The sequence below is a fragment of the Pleurodeles waltl genome, chromosome 4_2 (genome assembly GCF_031143425.1).
Source record: "Pleurodeles waltl isolate 20211129_DDA chromosome 4_2, aPleWal1.hap1.20221129, whole genome shotgun sequence".
Classification (NCBI taxonomy): Eukaryota; Metazoa; Chordata; class Amphibia; order Caudata; family Salamandridae; genus Pleurodeles; species Pleurodeles waltl.
This window is the reverse complement of record NC_090443.1, coordinates 519332153-519351682: the sequence shown is the minus strand read 5'-3', so window position 1 is coordinate 519351682 and position 19530 is coordinate 519332153. Positions and strand designations below refer to the sequence as shown.

At 41.9% G+C, this 19530-nt stretch overlaps 1 protein-coding gene across 3 annotated transcripts in view; it reads left to right on the top strand.

Annotated features, from left to right (window-relative positions):
• The window catches only part of LOC138293039 (dimethylaniline monooxygenase [N-oxide-forming] 2-like), a 403220-nt gene that overhangs the window by 349778 nt on the left and 33912 nt on the right, over positions 1 to 19530 (top strand). For all 3 annotated transcript variants that reach the window (XM_069232022.1, XM_069232021.1, XM_069232023.1), the window contains 2 exons: positions 5175 to 5374; positions 12264 to 12616. In XM_069232022.1, the coding sequence (XP_069088123.1) occupies positions 5175 to 5374; positions 12264 to 12616 (553 nt within the window). The remainder of the gene's footprint in view (positions 1 to 5174; positions 5375 to 12263; positions 12617 to 19530) is intronic.

Genomic DNA, 19530 nt, shown 5'->3' with positions numbered 1-19530 from the left:
CATGTTCATAAAAAATGTTTGACAATACCTTTATCTTGGCCTTGTTTTTTAATTGTTTCTAATTGTTTGCTGAATATATTTTTCTGCTAATGTGTGTGCCATGCACTTACTCTCATTTCTGACAGTTACAAGCACTGGTTTTAAATCTGAAATATTTTTGGAATTTATACATTAGTGTTTTACATTTGTGATGGACAGTGTAATTTTGGTGCAAGCATTCTTCATGTTACTGGGCACTTACACCATAATTATATGTGTTTCTGTTTTTATGAATGGAGTACGCATGTGTGTTTATTTTAAAATGATGTGACTGTAATATACGCCTATGCATTACGCAGGGAACCTGACACTTTAAAGTTAAATGACATCCAATGTTTGTCATAAATTGTGCAAACCAAGGGGACATGTTGCCTTCATATATCTCTGACATGTTTGCAGTTTAGGAGTAACATTTGTTGTACATTCTGTGTACACCCACTTGTATCATTTTGTAGTGCAGTAGCTACATTATCATGGATTGATATAGTTACTTTTAGGTAAACTGGTAATGTATATGGTATGATAGTTTCAGGGAAAATTATTGCAATGAAGGCAGTTAGTACCAGATTGGGTAGCGTATCTGATATATCGAGGTGTGTTTTTAAACATTTTTTAACTACGACATCACGTACATATGCATTGCACATCATTGCACTATTGCTTGCAAGTATTTGTTAAACATGCACAAGTCCTGTGCTAATGTATACAGATAATTTTGAGGATGACAAGTAATACAGTGACTTAACTTCTGTTCCGGCGATAATGAGGTTGATGGTCAATGAGCAGCAACAATGGCAGTACTTGAGTGACCATATTCATGGTGGCAGGGAATGATAAAATACAGAAAAAGGTGAGTTTCGTCCTTTCCACCAACTAAGGTTTGGAGGTTTAGCCTGCAAAGTTGCGTCTGCGGGAAGGCACATAATGCTTGGCTCAGCAGTAAAATTGGCTTGAGTCCTGTCGCCAGCCACTTTTCCTATTTTGAGTCGCAGCGGGTTGTGATTCATGGCAGTGACGGCAGTTCATCAGCAATCTGTTGTCTCTGAGGCGGCGGACCGGAATCAGAAAGGAAAATTGACAGGGGACCATTACCTCCAAGATCTTAGTCAGGCACTTAGTCGGTTATCATAGGTAGCCTCACCGTGAGTGCTTTCTGGATAGACCACCTCTAGGAAGAGCATATTCTGTTGAAATTGCTGTGGAGAAGGAAGCGGTCTTCAAGTCAATGTAATTCCACTGGTACCCTGGTAAGTCTGGGCAAAACGTCTTTTGCAGAAATTATGTGAAATGTCAAAATATTATGTAAATTGAGCATTATTATGCAAAAATGGATGTGAGAAGGGATATTGTGCTAAAAAATAGCGTCAATTCACACAACATGAAAACAGCTGCTCATATTCGGTGTGTTTACATTGTTTCCATGCTCCTGTGATAGATTCTTAATTGACCAAAATCTCTTTTACATGACATGTCATAAAGCTGTAATTTGGTCATTGTAAGTAAAAATCGTAAGGTGAAATGTCTGGAATTAAGCAAGAGTATGCCAGCCTAAAGGAAATTGTATCCAAGCTTGATATCTACTTATCCGAGTATTGCTCCTTTATAAATTCATTTCACCATTGCTTTCTATTTCTAATTGTGTCCACATGTGTGGCCCACCCGTTCACTCAGGGACTTCCACTCTATAATCAGTAAATAACTGCTTAGTCAGTGGTATTTGCTCACATTTATCCTGGTGAAATATATTAACTTGGCAGTCAGCCTTACTCCTTGAAGATGGCCAAATAAACAAGTTATTTCCCCACCACTGTAGTACCTTCCGCCATACCCGCCCTTCCCCCGATATTCTCCTACAAATGAAATTAACATCTTGCTTATGTTAGACTACACAACATTGATAGGGTCATAAGAATACATATTTATTACTGAATGCTATGGTATATTCATTTCACTGTATAATATAATAATACTGACGTTTTGTCATGCAATTATAATAAAAGTGTTTTATATTTCTTATGTACATGTGCTTTGCAATTTGTAAAACAATTAAAAAAAATTAACTAAAAAAACTACTGTCTCTCGTAAAACTATCCCAGATTATAGCTGTTTTAGAATGGGACTGCAGAGAGTATGCAGTGTGGAGATTCCTCCGTGAGAGCAAAGATTCCGCGCTCGTAACTTTAATACCAATAAGTTACATTTGTGAATCAGGCTCTTTGACTCACAAAATTAGACGATATTTCCTCTGTTACCAGTTTTTTATAGATATGGAATCTGCAGCTAATGAGGCAGAAAGGCATAGGACCTTATTTAGATCTTGGTGGAGGGGTTACTCTGTTGCAACTCTGACAGGTCTGCTGAAATCTAAATACCATAGAAAACAATGGGATTTATATTTCAGTGGATGGAATATCTGTCACCGTTGTGACAGAGTAACCCCTCCGCCGATACCTGAATCAGACCCTTAGTCTTTTCATTAGGTAGTGTGGAACAGCATATCGTCCGGAAGTGGGAAGCTGCAGCTTCAGGAAGGAGTCACCTGGCACCCTCTAGCAAAGACCAGTGAGACATCCATCACAAGTTAGACATATTCAGGGCAAAATCATCCCAAACACACACCATAGCAATCACCACGCAATGAGGAGTGAACAGGGTTATACCTTGGGGATTTCTCATTTTATATCATTTTATGTTGTTGCTGCCATTGTTGAGTAAGTGGGGATCTACTGAGAAATTTTGTTTCTTCACTTGGACACCACGTTCTTATGAGCTTAGGTGGTGTATCCGGCAGGGTGATCCATTGTACTCCCATCAGTGCCCTCGGGTGGCTTCATGGTTATGGTACGAGGAGACACACCCTCCGGCACTTCTAACGACCTGGGTACTTTTACATAGTAAACAAAGCGTCTTCATTCATTCAAGAACCCAAACTTCTCTCATTTGCACCAGGCTATTGTCCATCCTCACAGCTTCTGTCAGAGGTATCACGAACCCCTCATTTAAGCAGCTTGAGTGTGGGTGGGGGAGCTGGTTGTGCATAACATAGAGCATTTACATTGTTGCTTATGGCTCCTTTGACTTGATCAGAGATGCGGTTCTCCAAGAAGAAGTTTATAAATGTAACTGCTAGTGACTAGTATGCCAGAGCTGTGCGGTGTGAGAAAAAATGGAACATGAGAGCAAAAAGTAAGGGAGGTCAGTGGGATGAATGGAATGGAAGAAAGATAGAAAAAATACAAAAAGAAGGACAGAGAGATGCAAGAAGGAAGAAAAGAAGAGCAAAAGAAAGAAGGATAGAGAGAAGAAAGTAAGGACATTTTAAAATGTCAGAATTGTCATGGGAAGTGCAATCCCCAAATCGACCTCTGTGCTTGCTCACCTTAGTTATGCTCGCTCTATGCCACTTGGGATTTAGTACAAATTAAAGATGCTTTATTATTCTGTCTACTGCATTTCTTGTTGATTTTGAAATGACAGAACTTTGGCAGAAAATCACCAATAGATCTTCCCTCTTTGGGGACTACAGTTTCTGGTGTGGCTAATTTGACAGCTGAGAGTCATAAAAGGGTCATGTGTTAAACGGTAGGGGTTGCAATTGTTTCCCCGAATACAGATGATGAGAGATGGATTTAATATAGAGAGTTTGCAGGGGTGGCAAAACATGAGAAGCTGATAAGATAGTACCATTGCTGTAGATTAACCTGTAAGAGAGAGTTGAGGTTCACATAGCTAAGGGTCTGACTTTGTAATACTGAAGGGGAACTGAAGTATGGGCGGATATAACTCGCATAATTCTGCATAGCATAGTTACACAGAATTACCCAAACATGCTGCAAGATTACGTGAAACTATGCGAGCAGAGTACTATTGCTTTTAGCACAAAAATGCCTCCTCGCATCTACAATACATGCAAGGGTGCATTTTGCACTAAGAAATAGTGCTAAATGCAGCAGAAAACAAATAGCAAGCACGAGTAGAAGGTCATGCTTGCTAAATATGCACATGGGATTGGATTTTCCCCCACATTTGGGATAGGATTTCTCCCTAAATTAACTCCTGGCAGTTAGCTCTAATTTCTTAGAATACAATGCACCCTCACTTCCAAAACGGATGCAAGGATGCATTTTACGCTAACAAATAGCACTGTAGCGCTAAATGCTACAGAAAACGAAAAGCAAGTGCAAACACCGTCTCACGCTCACTAAGGCCCATATTTATACTTTTTAGCACCGCATTTGCATCATTTCATGACACGAAAGCAGCGCAAATTTACAAAATGCAATTGTATTTTGTAAGTTTGTGCCGATTTTGCGTCAAAAAACGACGCAAATGCGGTGCTAAAAATGTATAAATATGGCCTAAATGTGCTCTTGTGGTAGGATTCGCCCCTCTCAATTACTCTTAGCTACATTAGTGGGCATAATTGCATTATTATTGGTAATTCCAAGCCAAAGTGTAATGAGAATTACCACAATTACTACAATTACTATGGCATAGTTGAAATTCCTCCCAGGCCTACACTTCAGCTACATCCAGAATTCTAAATTCCGAGTAGTAGTCTATTAAGTGTTCATGGCCTGATTTAGAGCATGGTGGAAAGGTACACTTTCACAAATTTGACAGATAATCGCTCCAAGCTAATTGTCGCCTAATACATTTGTAATAAGGCAGATGTGATATCCATCACAATAAAGTACCTGTAATAAGTCAAACAGAAACATTTATGGTGGAGTACATGCTCCCCAAAACTCTAAATCAGGTCCTCAATGGTCAGAAACTTTCATCTAAAATCCAGTCTATTACCCACAGGTTTAACATTTTCAATTTCTTCCTCGTACATACAGAGCTTACCAGGATTCAAGGTGATACATTTGCTCAAAAAATAAATGCTTCTTGATTACCTGAAAACATGAAAATCAATCTGTGAAGTAACTCAATTTTACTCCCAGTTATTAATCCAAAGGAAATCATGGGCTCTGCACAGCAATCATTGATTGATTTATTTATGTTACCATTATGTTTAGGTCTTCATGAGAGAGTCCTCTGAAAGTAGGTTGTAGAAGAATTATATCCACCCAGGACAGTCTTCATAGTCTTGCCTTATGATAACATCCCTCTCACTTTTTACCTTGCAGGTTGTTCTAAGCACCAGGCATGGTTCTTGGGTGCTGACACGAATTTCCAATATGGGCAACCCTATCGACATGGTGTATGCCACTCGCTTTCATTTCTGGATCAGGGATCAACTCCCAATGTCTGTGGCCCTCTGGATCAATAATAAGAAGATGAATCAGTGGTTTAACCATGCAAACTATGGTTTGCAACCTCAAGACAGGTAGTGATCATAACGTGCTTCCTCGCCACAAAAAAGGAATTCTATCCACTTACTTTGCAATTGTTGCATCTTATTGGTTTATATCCATCTCCTAGTTTACTTTTCTTTTATCGTGCATATCTTAGCAGGATTGTGCTGAAAGTATTTATTTGGCTGCCTGGTTTTTAAGTACAAGTACACAGCATTTTGACACACGTGAGATTTGAGTATTCTGGAATCTGAAACTTATGACAGTCATGTAAGAATAAGAGTGATTGATTCCTGTCTCATGACTTCCTATGATGTTGCTAACGCGTCCCTTTATGTTAATTTATTACACATTGGGACTCGTTTTAGGCCAATAAATCTTTTGACCCAGTTGAGAGACACCGTAGGATGAGATAGCTGATCAATATATCAATCAATATATCAATAATGTCATCAATATTTATCACAACAATATATTTCACTTTAGTCAAAGTCATTAATCAATTCAACGACGCTACCATGACCTTTCAGCCATGAATAACCACACCAGTTTAAAAGAATTTTATGAATTTTTATTCCCTATTGGTTACAATCTACAAGCAAAAGAGTTAGGGGCTGATTCCTAGTTTGGGGGAACCGCCAGAAGACCGTACCGCGGTCAGAAGACCGTACCGCGGTCAGAAGACCACAGCGGTCATTCTGGCTTTCCCGCTGGGCGGGTGGGCGACCGCCAAAAGGCCGCCCGCCCGCCCAGCGGGAAAGCCACAGCAACGATGAAGCCGGCTCCGAATGGAGCCGGCGGAGTTGCTTTTGTGCGACGGGTGCAGTTGCACCCGTCGCGATTTCCAGTGTCTGCTATGCAGACACTGGAAATCAATGTGGAGCCCTGTTAGGGGGCCCTGCAGTGCCCATGCCATTGGCATGGGCACTGCAGGGGCCCCCAGGGGCCCCACGACACCCGTTCCCGCCAGCCTGGTTCTGGCGGTCAAAACCGCCAGAACCAGGCTGGCGGGAAGGGGGTCAGAATCCCCATGGCGGCGCTGCCTGCAGCGCCGCCATGGAGGATTCTGCAGCCCAGGGGAAAACCGGCGGGAAACCGCCGGTTTCCCTTTTCTGACCGCGGCGTCAGAATGGGCCTGGATGCACCGCCAGCCTGTTGGCGGTGCATCCGCGGTCCCCTACCCTGGAGGAATGACCCCCTTAATCTCAAAACCAAGAAGCATAATAGCATAGTCAAGATATGGCAGCTGTGATAAGATTTCATTAATGCGAGAATCACAAACATCAGAAGATAGCACGGCGTAAACATAAATCAAGATTAGCAGAGTGTCAAATATGCGTCAGTTCAACATAGCACAATGTCAGTTGTTTGTCTATTTGCGTCTGTTTTGGTGAATCCTGTCCTAACCACTAATTAGCATTCACATGTTGGGCTTCATGCAAAACAATTTAGAACACCAATTTGGGAAACATCTAGCTATGGTCTCTGTTAAAACAAGCAGTTGGTACCTAGAAAGGAAACGCAAACAGACAAATCACAATTGTATTGTCATAATTACCCTCCAAAGAATAGGTCAGCGCACAGGATCAGTCTTCGTCTTCAGGACATCAGTCAAAACACCATTGGTCAGGACTCAACTAAAGGGCATAAGGGGCACTTTCCTCATAAGGAGGAAAAGTGTAAATGGGCAGTCTATGGATGAGGATAGTTTTAATAAGTCTCGAGTCACCAATCAGAGTGACAGAGTTTCTGGATAAAATCAATAGCATTCCCTAACTCGCTCTAATGACCTCTCTGTGACATGGGTTTTTATCCCTTTTTCGTAGTACATTCCCCCAAGATTCTATTGGTCAATTGCTATACCCCACTATCTTTAACCTATTAAATTTGACATTAGGTAATCCCAATCTTCACCCCATATTGTTTTACAAGTTTTTGATTGGTCTTCGTAATTGACGTCTTCAGAGGTGGCACATCCGGCGTTACTTCATCACTTGGTAATTCTTTGTACATCTTTTGGTCAGCAGTTCTTTGTCGTTCCCGGTTTGAATGACCTTGTACATTACATTAATCTACACTTGTTTCAATATATTATAACATTCATTCCAGATCACCGAAGATGTGCCTGGGAACGGATTTAACATGGTTACATTCATCTTCCAAGCTTGAAGAAAAAAAACATTGCAGGGTCATGGCCCCTTGTGAGTCAGCACACTGAAAAACAGAAAAATGCATTTAATATGAGAGCCGAGCAGCTAAGCTGCAGCTCATGCTAACTTAAGGCCTATGAGGATTTTCAATACAGATTCAATAATGCAAATGCTAATATAAGCTTAATTGAACATAACATAAACATTTCTTTCATCATTATTAGTTTGCGTATATATTGGTGGCCACTCATCGTGGTCATAATTCAAGTGCACGTTTAAGCAAGATCGCTATTATTATAGTTTCTATGTGGCATCATTAAACATTAATATATAAACGTTTCATGTTAATATAGATTATATAAACTACACTCTCTCAATGTCATTAGTGTCTCAGGGTATGTGATTTCACTTTGGCTACCCATGTGACAGCACGTTTGGGGTTGAGAACATGGTAACATGAGAAGGTAAGAGATCTTACTTGTGGTGTTGCACAGTCCACTTCTTCTAAATTATGAACTGTCTTGCAGGAGGCCCAGCATCACTGAAAACAGAAGCTTAGGCCTTCATAATGCATGTACAATCTGGGTACAAGCTGCAATATTTTGAAAGGCTGCGCTCATGCCTACTCATCACAGGATCCTCTTTCCAAGAAAGCCCCATGCCACAGGATAGTTTGTGAATGTAAAGCATTTGAATTTGAAATGTATGCCAATTAACTCTGATTAAAGAAATGGAGAGTCCACATAGAGCCTACTTAGTTTATTGTGACTGATATTGATATGTCTAGCAGCTGACATAAACTATGGGGTATTTTCAGTATTTGAGAGGTTGTGCAGCAATTAGTACTTTGTCCATCACCTTCCCTTTAGATAGACCTACCCAGTCCTCTCATCCCTGCCTTGTGATCCAAAGGTACTCAGGACCATCTCCTCCCATTACCTCACAAAGACCAGTCTTTTGGAACCAAACAAATGGGGGTGCAGAGTGAAGCCCCAAGATGGTGTCAAACATCTCCCTTTCTCACACAAATTAATAACAATGCTTGGTCAGTACTGTAGTCCAATGCTTCCCATTGACTTGTATAGGAATTAACTTGCCTTTTTGTCAAGTATACAACCCATTCTCTTTTCTGCTGAAAGTGTAATATCTGAAATGTAATATTGGTAGGCATAGTCTTCTAAGTGTACCCGGGGCTTCTGGAAGGGGAGCCTCTGTACCTCTTGCCAAATCCATCAGCCAGCATTTCTCCCACAGGTCTTGTGACTCCTACTTGATCTTATGGAACCCAGTTACTGCCATCCATCTTGCCTACTGACGTACTGTTGAGATGAGAACTTGTTGGGACTTTGTGTCCCAAACGTTACCCTGGCATGTTTTCATCTATCACAGGCTTAATGGTGGCTTGTCCGTGCTAAATTGTGGTATTTTTCAACACAGTATGGGTATCCCCTGCTTAACATTTCTCTCTCCTTCACAAGTGCCACCTTTTCACATTAAATTTTGTCCACTTTGTTAAAGTGTGGACAGAATGTGGATATACAAGCTAATTTATTGGTGGATTTCTTAGGGTGGGAGTAAGAAGTGTTTCATTTTTATTGATTATTTAACTGGCCTCTAGGGCTAACCCTAGTAAGCAAATTGGTGCAAAATATTTGAACTTCTGTATAAATGAAAATTAATCCTTCATTTTGCAATTATGGCAGATTCTTTAGCGCTGGTAGTGGATTTCTTCCAATGTAAAGTAAAGGGAAAAGTAAACAAGTTTATTAAACTTGAAAAAGCATTCAAATATTTTTATATTAAATATCAATGTAAATTAATGTTATATATGTTTTTACATGTAGAGAACTAAATCAAAATGCTGAAGTACTAGTAACTTTTGAATTTAATATTTAATCAATTCAAATATGTTAAATTAATCAAATATTTCCTGAAGTTTAAACTAAAAAAAAACCACCTAAAGTAGAAAAAAAATTTTTTATTCTGTATTGATATTTATTAAAAGTGGTATAAATTCAAGAAAAGCTAATAAAATATTATAAAATTAAATAATTGTTTAGCTTTTTTTTTAACATTAAAGAAATGTATTTATATTTTTAAATAGTTTAAGTAATTTATTTCTATTCAACTTTATTGCTTTATTTTGACTCCCTACCTCCATTATTTTCTAAGGGAGGCCTCTTCTGTACCAGTGGTTTTATGATCATATTCATCCAACTCGCCTGTTGTGCACAGCCTTCGACTCTGCACAGCAAGAGGTTGACCTTAGGGCCTAACCTGTGGCCATATTTTGTGCCCACTGCCCCTGCACAAATGTAATACCACTGCCAATGGCCTTCAGCCGTGCCTGGCAGGGAATTGGCCACAAGACTAATTGTGGTGCTGGAAGTACTCCAACTCTGAAATTGAATGCATTTATTTCTGTTTTGTGACCTTTTTGCCTGTAGGAACTTTAGAAGTGCAGTCTGTGAATAGAAGGGGGCTTAGGGCCAGATGTAGCAAAAAAACATTTTGCGAGTTGCAAATTGCGAGTAATAGCGACTCGCAATTTGCAACTCGCAAAATGTTATGCAGAAAGGTGTCTCAGACACCTTCGGCGACTCGCTATGGGGTCGCAAAGACCCACTTCATGAATATTTATGAGGTGGGTCGCAGTTTGGGACCCCATAGCGAGTCCATGCACTCACAGGGATGGTGGCCTGCTGGAGACAGCAGACCACCATGTCTGTGACTGCTTTTAAATAAAGCAGTTATTTTTTTTCTTTTTGCAGCCCGTTTTCCTTAAAGGAAAACGAGCTGCAGAACGAAAAAATTCTGAAACCATTTTGTTTCGTTTTTTTCAGAGTACTGCCTGCTCTGAAAAAAATTTTTTTGGGGCATTCACAAAGGGGAAGGGGTCCCATGGGGACCCCTTCCCTTGTGCGAATGTGTTACCATCCACTTCAAGTGGATGGTAACTGCGAGTTGGTTTGCGACCGCATTCGCGGTCACAAACCAACTCAGCATGGTGATGCGGTCGCAAATAGGAAGGGAACACCCCTTCCTATTTGCGAGTCGCAGCCTCAATTTCGCAGTTTGCGAGGCGCAAAAGGCTTCCTACATCTGGCCCTTACTCTTTTGTAGGTGGGTGCATGCCCCCACCTAAACCCCTTCCTTAGCACCTCTTTACTCCTCCCTACACCCCTCCTATTCAGTAGTAAGTATGCCACATTTTCACCCCCTACCGGGTTTCATTTATATTTACTAATATGTAATATACTTACATGTATGAGGATCTCTCCATAGAAAAGATAAGAGAGATGGAGGCAGTGATTTATACTGGTAGGTTTATGAATATCATTTTGTAGTACTTTAGTAGTGTACTTAAACTGGAGTATGCGAATAAGTCCAATAATGTTTTGTAATCATTGTGTACGCGTAATAAAAACTGTCTGCTGACATTTTTCTGAACTTGGTAGCAGTGCCTGACTTTTTCATTACATTGAATGTGACTCTAGTTATTGACCTGACCAGAAACATTGACATACACGGGTCCATAGCGAACCACTATATTGTGCGTTATAATACCCAACTTTCCTACTTGGCACATTCGTTCACTCTTGTTCCGGTAAAACTGCTGACTTAGGCATTAGCATGTAAGGTTGGTGTAACATGTGTGCTTTCTGATCCTACTAGCGTTTTGTAAATTGGGACTGCAACAGTTTGTAAAAATATTTACCCCTGTTGTGTCCTTCAACTGAGAGATTTGTACAACATTTGATGTTTTCTTGCTGCCCTTTGCAAGAACATTCTCTATTATAAACAAATACTTAAGATACGACTTGGAAGGGGCACAGTGGAAAAATTATAAAACGTGGAATGTAGAAGTGAAGGCACATGCTGAATATATATATATTTTAATGATTCGCAGTGTAATTCTGTATACACAGATGTTTTTACTCAATGTAATTCTCTGTTGCTTATTTTAGGGAAATTGTGCTGAACAATGCTGTGTTTTGCTAAAGTGTTTTCTATGTGTTTGGTGTAGGGTAGGTCTTGGCTGTCTACCCATGGAAGTACTGAAATATGTTATTAATGTTCCCTTAATAAACTCTGATTTTTGAGAAACATATGTGGAACTGTTGTTGCAAAATGGGCAATATGCCCTCTTCTTCAAAATGTTAACAGTTTGCTCAAGGCAATGAGCCCTTTCCCAGCCCAGAAGCTCCCTAAAGGAAACCTTGCTCAGGAGCTGAGTGCCTCTCGGGGCTGATATGTACCCTACTCTTTTTAAAGTTCACCAGTAGGTCAAGGAATGTGACTACCCTCTATCTCTTTTCCTCGTTGGGACAGCCTTTCCCCAGACAGGTTGGTGAGCAGGAACTCCTGTTACTCTTCTGTTCCAAAACCCCTGTTCAGTGTTTAATTTATGTATTCATTTATTTACTAAAGCGTTTTCCATAATGTTTTTGGGTTTCCTTGCAGCCCGTTTGCAGAGCTCAACAGTTTGAGTGGCCCAACGTTCTGGCTTCAGGGGTCAAGGGAACATTATAGGGATACCAGTTGAATGGGGCAATGATAGCTCTTTGGATGCTGGTTGTGAGGAGTCACGTCCGTGTTTGATGAGAGGGAAATGTCCTTTCATGTAGTTGTTAGATGTCCCAGAAAGAGATCTGTCCATATTTTCTAAATATCAAAAAGACCAACGTTTATTTAGAAAAATAACTTTAACTGTAATCTGGGAAGTCAATAGTACTTTTATAAAGTTTGCTTGTTTTATATTCATTCTTAGGTCTTTGATGAGGGAGCCTATTGTGAATGACCACCTACCCAGCCTTATTCTCTCAGGAGCAGTGAGAGTGAAGCCCTGTGTGACAGAATTTGGGGAAGGCTCAGTGTCCTTTGAGGATGGCACATGGGAGGAGGTAGACACGGTCATCTTTGCAACCGGTTATATTGTCTCATATGGGTACCTGCAGGAGGCGGATCTCCAAGATGACGTCAGTAAGCTTTCTCTATTTAAAAAAGTCTTTGCGACAAGCTTGGAAAAGTCAACTCTTGCTTTCATCGGCCTAACACGATCACTTGGAGCCATCTTGCCAGCTGCTGAGATGCAAGCCCGATGGGCCACTCGGGTTTTTAAAGGTGAGTTTTGCAGAATTCTTCTGACTTTACATTATTCAATACTGATGAACATGGCAGAGGAACCGGCAACCAGGATCTGAGGGTGCCACTGAGCAACCATGATACTACACTGATATAGTTTGTGTCCTCAGAGGCCAGTTCTAATGTGAAGATAGTTGCCCAACATCATCATTGGAGGCCCTGGACTTTTGCTAGAGACCTCTAACTCAGGTTGCAGCCTACTATCTCACAATGCTAATCGCTCTCCATGTCATTAATACTGCATTAGGGTTAGTATTGTTGAACATTAAGGCAGTTTGTTGACTGGCAATAATAAACTTCTCTGTTTATAATACCATGTATTTTAATTACCAGTCCATTGTTAAAACTCCTCCTAAGAGGCCCGACTTCTATGCTAGATGACTGCAAAAGGTAACTAAAAGTGTTCTGTAGATGGAGGATCACCTTCATAGGGAAATATGGAGATCCAGCAGCTGTTCGGGTGCCTCAACAGACACTGAATTCCTGCTGCCTTATATGAGGGCTCCTAACTCTCAGGAACCTTGGAAATACAAAAGACGATGGGGCATATTTATACTCCGTTTGCGCCGGAATTGCGTCGTTTTTTTGGACGCAATTTCGATGCAAAACTAACTCCATATTTACACTTTGGCGTTAGACGCGTCTAGTGCCAAAGTCCATGGAGTTAGCGTCATTTTTTAGCGTGGACACCTACTTTGCGTTAATTATATGCAAGGTAGGCGTTCCCGTCTAAAAAATCGACTCCGAGGCATGTGCGTCGGATTTATACTCCCGGGCAAAATTCACGCCCGGGAGTGGGCGGGGCAAAAAAAATGACGTACGGCCGCTTTTGCGCCGTTTTTTAGCGCCTGCAAAAGGCAGCCGTTAAGGGACCTGTGGGCTCTGAAGGAGCCCAGAGGTGCCCTCCCATGCCCCCAGGGACACCCCCTGTCACCCTTGCCCACCCCAGGAGGACACCCAAGGCTGGAGGGACCCATCCCAGGGACATTAAGGTAAGTTCAGGTAAGTATTTTTGTACATTTTTTTTGTGGCATAGGGGGGCCTGATTTGTGCCCCCCTACATGCCACTATGCCCAATGACCATGCCCAGGGGACATAAGTCCCCTGGGCATGGCCATTGGGCAAGGGGGCATGACTCCTGTCTTTGCTAAGACAGGAGTCATTTCTATGGGGGTTGGGAGTCGAAAAAAATGGTGCAAATCGGGTTGAGGCGAAAAAATTGCCTCAACCTGACTTGCCCCATTTCTTGACGCCCAAGCCCCATATCCCCCTACGCCGGCGCTGCCAGGTGTACGTTGTTTTTTTACACGCACACCAGGCAGCGCCGGCGGCTAACGCCGGCTAACGTCATTGATTAAATATGGTGCTTCAGAATGGCGTTAGCCGGCGCTAATTTTTTTGACGCAAAACTGCGTTAGCGCAGTTTTGTGTCAAAAAGTATAAATATGGCCCGATGTTTGTAACGTACATATGAATAACAATTATTACTAAACCACACTGCGCTGACATTTTCCCAGCTAAGGTGTTGTCAGCAGTTAATGACCGCTTTTTTATATTGCAAGATGGCATATAGAACCCCAATCATGACAGAGGTGTTCGGTTTGTAGTGACCAGCACCAATAAGTCTCACAGGAGTAGCCCCCACCCAGTTTAAATCTCTTCACTTTTCGACTCAGAGCTACAATAAAAAACTAGTGTTGTGCAACCATGCTTTGTTTAGTGAATACTTTGATAGGAAAATATTAACCACAGGAAGGTTGAGTGCTAGATCTGACTTCCTTGATGTGCCTTCCCCCTCCAACATTTTTGCTTTCACTGTCTTACTTTTCTGGAATTGTTTTGTTGGCATTACCACTCTCCACACTTTACCCCTGCTAACCGCAGAGCCAGAATGGGAACCCAAAATAGCCCTGGGAAACGTTTACAGACAGGCCCCCATTGGGTACACAATAAGCGAGCCTGACCACTACAATGGGGCATGGAGGAGTTCTACCTCCAAGAAAATTGGGAAAAAGTTCTTAAACAGTATATTCTACACACATTTGTCTTTATATATTCAACTGTATTCGTTTTTAAGCACAGTAAATGATGACCTCACAGAGTGTCAGGATGCAGCAATCCTTATTGGGGTTCTTCTATGATTCCCTCACAATCACCATCTAACAGTGCCTTTCATCACTCCATCGCCCCTCTCTCATATGTCAGTCATTTGTTTTATATCGCCTCACTTACCATCATAGGGTGTTGGAGCACTTTCTTATCACACACACATACAGAGACAATGGTTCATACATGTGTAAATCAGTGTATCGAAAATGTTATATAAGTCAGAGGGGTATAGGATTCACATGTCACCCATACTGGTAGGCATTTTTTGTGCTTGGTCTGGGGAAGCATAAACTCAGGATTCGGAATGTAACACAGTGGTTAGGGTTGACTTTACTAATAGAAATGTATTTATAGTTTAGCATCTCCTGCATAATTTGCAAAATGATTTTAACCAAAAAAATGTTTATAGCTCAAACAGATTAAAAGTTACGAAAAACGCTATGACACGACAGATTAAAAGTTACAAAAAATGCTATGACGTGTGTCCCAGCTCAGTGGCAGGCATTTTGTGACGCAGAGGCAGGTCATCTTTTGGTTGCTAATGTTTTGTTCTTGTATGTCTTTGATGTGTTGAAGGAGGTCATCCCTGGTCTTAGGTGTGATGTAGGAGAATGAGCAACCCCCAGTTTTGCTGTTGCAAATATGGGGCATATGCACGAGTGAGGCAGAGTGTAGGTGCCTGGTAGGTTAGTGAAAGTGTATACAGCTGTTGAGGTATTCTGGTCCTGTGATGTGTAGGACTTTGTATGTGTGTGTGTTTGCTCTTGTGAAAGGGGATCCACGGAAGCTTCCTGAGGGTATGGTGTGATGTGGGAGATCAAGTATGAGTCTTGCAGTTGCATTCTTGATGTTCTGGAGACTGTGTAGGAGTTGTTTGGAGATTCCTAAATGGAGAGTGTAGCCGTAGTCCTGCTAGTGATGAGTGCTTTTGTGATTTGTTGTTTTGAGGCAACCATTTGAAGATCTTTTGCAGCATCCATAGGATGTGGAAGAAGGAGGTGACCACTGTGTTGACTTGAAACGTCATGTTGAGCTTGTCATCTAGGATGATCCCCAGATTTCTTGCGTGGTCTGTGGGTGTGCTTTGCTTCTAGCTCTGATGGCTACCAGGTAGAATCCCAGGGGGATGCCTTGTTGCCAAAGGCCAGTATTTCTGTGTGTGTGTGTGTGTGTGAATACATATATATATATATATATATATATATATATATATATATATATATATATATGTTTGATGGCATGTGTAGCTGCAGATACACATGCTGTGCATATCTTGCCATCTAGTGTTGGGCTCGGAGTGTTACAAGTTGTTTTTCTTCAAATAAGTCTTTTTTTCGAGTCACGGGATCAAGTGACTCCTCCTCTCTGTGATAGTGCGCATGGGCATCGAATCCTTTGTTAGATTGTTTTCATTCTGCCGGTGTGTTCAGACGTGTTCCCACTTACTCCGGGACTTTCGATTCGGAAACTCTATATTATCTCAAACTTTTCTCATACCGTCGGTATTGTTTCAAACGCGGTTTCTTCTGCACTCGATCTGATAGTACCATTGGGATCAAGGAAACGCCTTTCGGGCGCTCGTGCCCTCCTTAAGCCTGTTTGGGCCTACTGCGTCATAGCCTGATGGCCCGGACTCCATTCCGATTCTTTCCTTGGTGCCACGCAAAATTTCCTTACACCGACCAGCACTTGGTCTGTAATTTCTGCATTTCTCTGGAAAATCGTGAAGAAAACTGTGAGGCGTGCCAGTCTTTTCGATCAAAGAAAACACTACGCGATCGAAGGGCACGAAGACAAGACGGCGTCCAAGCACACAGAGTCCACCACCGAAGAGGAGCAGGCACAGGCAGCACTTTCGATCCCAGGTTCCGACTCTGAACAAGGTTCAGATGATGGCAGCCAGAAAATAGCAGCAGTGCAGTATTTGAGTACACCTGCCCCAACACCCTCTTTTAAAAAATCAGGCAAGGCCTTGGGTGCATCACTGCTGTGAAGCCGTGGTTCCACCCGAAAAAGACTAATCGTCGACCGACCCTTGGGTTTGGCGCCGAAAAAGGCCAAAACACTCCATCAACAGGTTACCACGCCTGTTTCGGTGTCCGGGTCGAGCCGAAAAATTCTAACCTCAACCTCCGAACCGAGTCGACGCCCACAATCATCGAATCCGAAAATACTATGCTCTGCTTCGGAGCCGAAACCTTGCCCAACAGCTGCGGAGCACCTCGGTTCGACTTCAGAGCCGAAAACATCATCCTATACAGAGGAAACAGGACTTTCAGCTTGAATGAAGCAGGCGCCCAAGACATTCACTGAACATTCATCTAAGGGCACAAAACATACCTCTGAACATCAAATGGAAGAATTGGACATTCAACCTATTTTAGAGGTTATAGACAGCAAGCAGAGAAGAATACAAATCCAGAAAGAGACTGGAAAAATTATTACTTCTCCTCCTCCACAGACTAAACAAAGGCTAGCATTTCAAGAGACTCTTGATACTGTCCCACCACTGGCAAAAATGTTCAAGCGGAAGGAAAAGCCAAAACTTCTTCAGCTTTCTCCACCACATTCACAGCAGCTTTCTTTTTCACCACAACCTATCACTCCACCACGTCACCATCACACTCCCCTACTTATTCACAAGGAGACACTGTAGACCCATGGGACATGCACGACTCGGAACCTATGCCATCTAATGATCCAGATCTCTACCCTACTAACCCATCCCCACCAGAGGATAGTACGGTTTATAACCAACTAATATCTAGGGCAGCTGCATACCATGGGGTACAAATTCATGCAGAACCTTTAGAAGAGGATTTTCTTTTTAATACACCATCCTCAACTCATAAGCAATACCATTGTTTACCAATGCTTCCTGTTATGCTTAGGCATGCAGAGGAAATATTTTAAAAAACTGTTAAAGCTAGGGTTCTAACACCGTGGATTGACAAAAAATATAAGCCTGCACCAACAGATCCAATTTACATCAGACAACAATTACAACCAGATTCTGTTGTGGTCAGTGCAGCCAGGAAGCGTGCTAATAGTCAGTCTTCAGGGGATACTCCACCCCCTGACAAAGAAAGCAGAAAATTTGATGCTGCAGGCAAAAGGTTGGCCACACAAGCATACAACCAATGACGTATTGCCAATTCCCAGGCCCTGTTGGCAAGATACGACAGGGCATATTGGGATGAGATGCAAGAATTTGTGCAAGACCTACCAAAAACACATCAAAAGCGGGCGCAGAAAATTGTGGAAGAGGGTTAGGCCACAACAAATAATTAGATTAGGTCTGCTCTAGATGCAGCTGCCTCTACAGCTAGAGGAACTAATACCAGCATCACATGCATGGTTGAGGTCCTCAGATTTCAAACCTGAAATACAACAGGCGGTCCGTAATATGCCGTTTAACAAACAGCAACTCTGCGGACCAGAAGTGGACACAACCATTGAAAAACTCAGGAAAGACTCTGACACATCAATCCATGGGAGCCCTTAATGCCATTTCGGGGTTCCTTTCGGAAACTGCAATTTAGGGGAGGTTTTAAAACCCAGACTGCAGAGGCTTTCACCTCCCATTCAAAGCAAGGACAGCAATACTACTCAAGAGGGTCATTTAGAGGCTCTTACAGAGGAAGATGCGGAAAATTTGCAGCCTCAAAGAGTGCTTCCACACCCACCATACAATGACTTCCCAAACATGCCACAATCCCATACGTCTCCTGTGGGCGGAAGACTGCAACAATTCCATTCTCACTGGCAAAACATCACCACATATCAATGGGTACTCTCAATTATCCACAATGGTTGTTGCCTAGAGCCGAGAGCTCATCTCCGCTCCACCAAATATTCCCCTTCGTTCTCAGACTGTTTCCAGAACACACTATTCTACTAAAACAAGAAGTACAATCTCTATTACTCAAGGGGGCAATAGCAATAGAAATGGTTCCCATCTCACAGCAAGGAAAGGCGTATACTCACTATACTTCCTTATACCAAAGAAGGATGGTAATCTCAGACCCATTCTCCATCTCAGACACCTAAATCTATATATCCTGTCAGAACATTTTCATATGGTCACTCTACAGTACGTCATTCCCCTGCTACTAAAACAAGATTACATGACCGTGTTAGATCTAAAGGATGCTTACTTTCACATTCCCATACATCCAGCTCACTGCAAGTATTTAAGGTTTGTGATATCACTGCCAATTCAAAGTACTACCCTTTGGAGTAACAACAGCACCAAGAATATCTAGATGTAGTAGAGGCATACATCATCAAACACCACATACATGTCTTCCCTTATCTAGACGATTGGTTAATAAAATCCAGCACCATTCTAAAATGCCAACAACACACACAGTACACAATAGATGCCCTACACACATTAGGGTTCACAATCAATTACCAGAAATCTCATCTTCAGCCAGCACAAATTCAACCTTATCTATGTGCAATACTCATTCGGCATTAGCCTGCCCAAATCCACAACGGATACAGGCTTTTCAATATCTCATATCACAAATGCAGGTCAATCAAACTTACACAGTAAGATTTGTCATAAAACTATTGGGACTGATAGCATCATGCATAGCAATAGTACCAAATGCGAGGCTAAACATGAGGCCACTGCAACAGTGTCTCTCACTCAGGTGCAGGGTCGGTTACAGGATCTAGTGTTAGACCGCCAAACTTACAAATCTCTGCAATGATGGAATCGCAACAACTTAACAAAGGGGGGTCCATTTCAAGACCTAGTGCCACAGACCAAAATC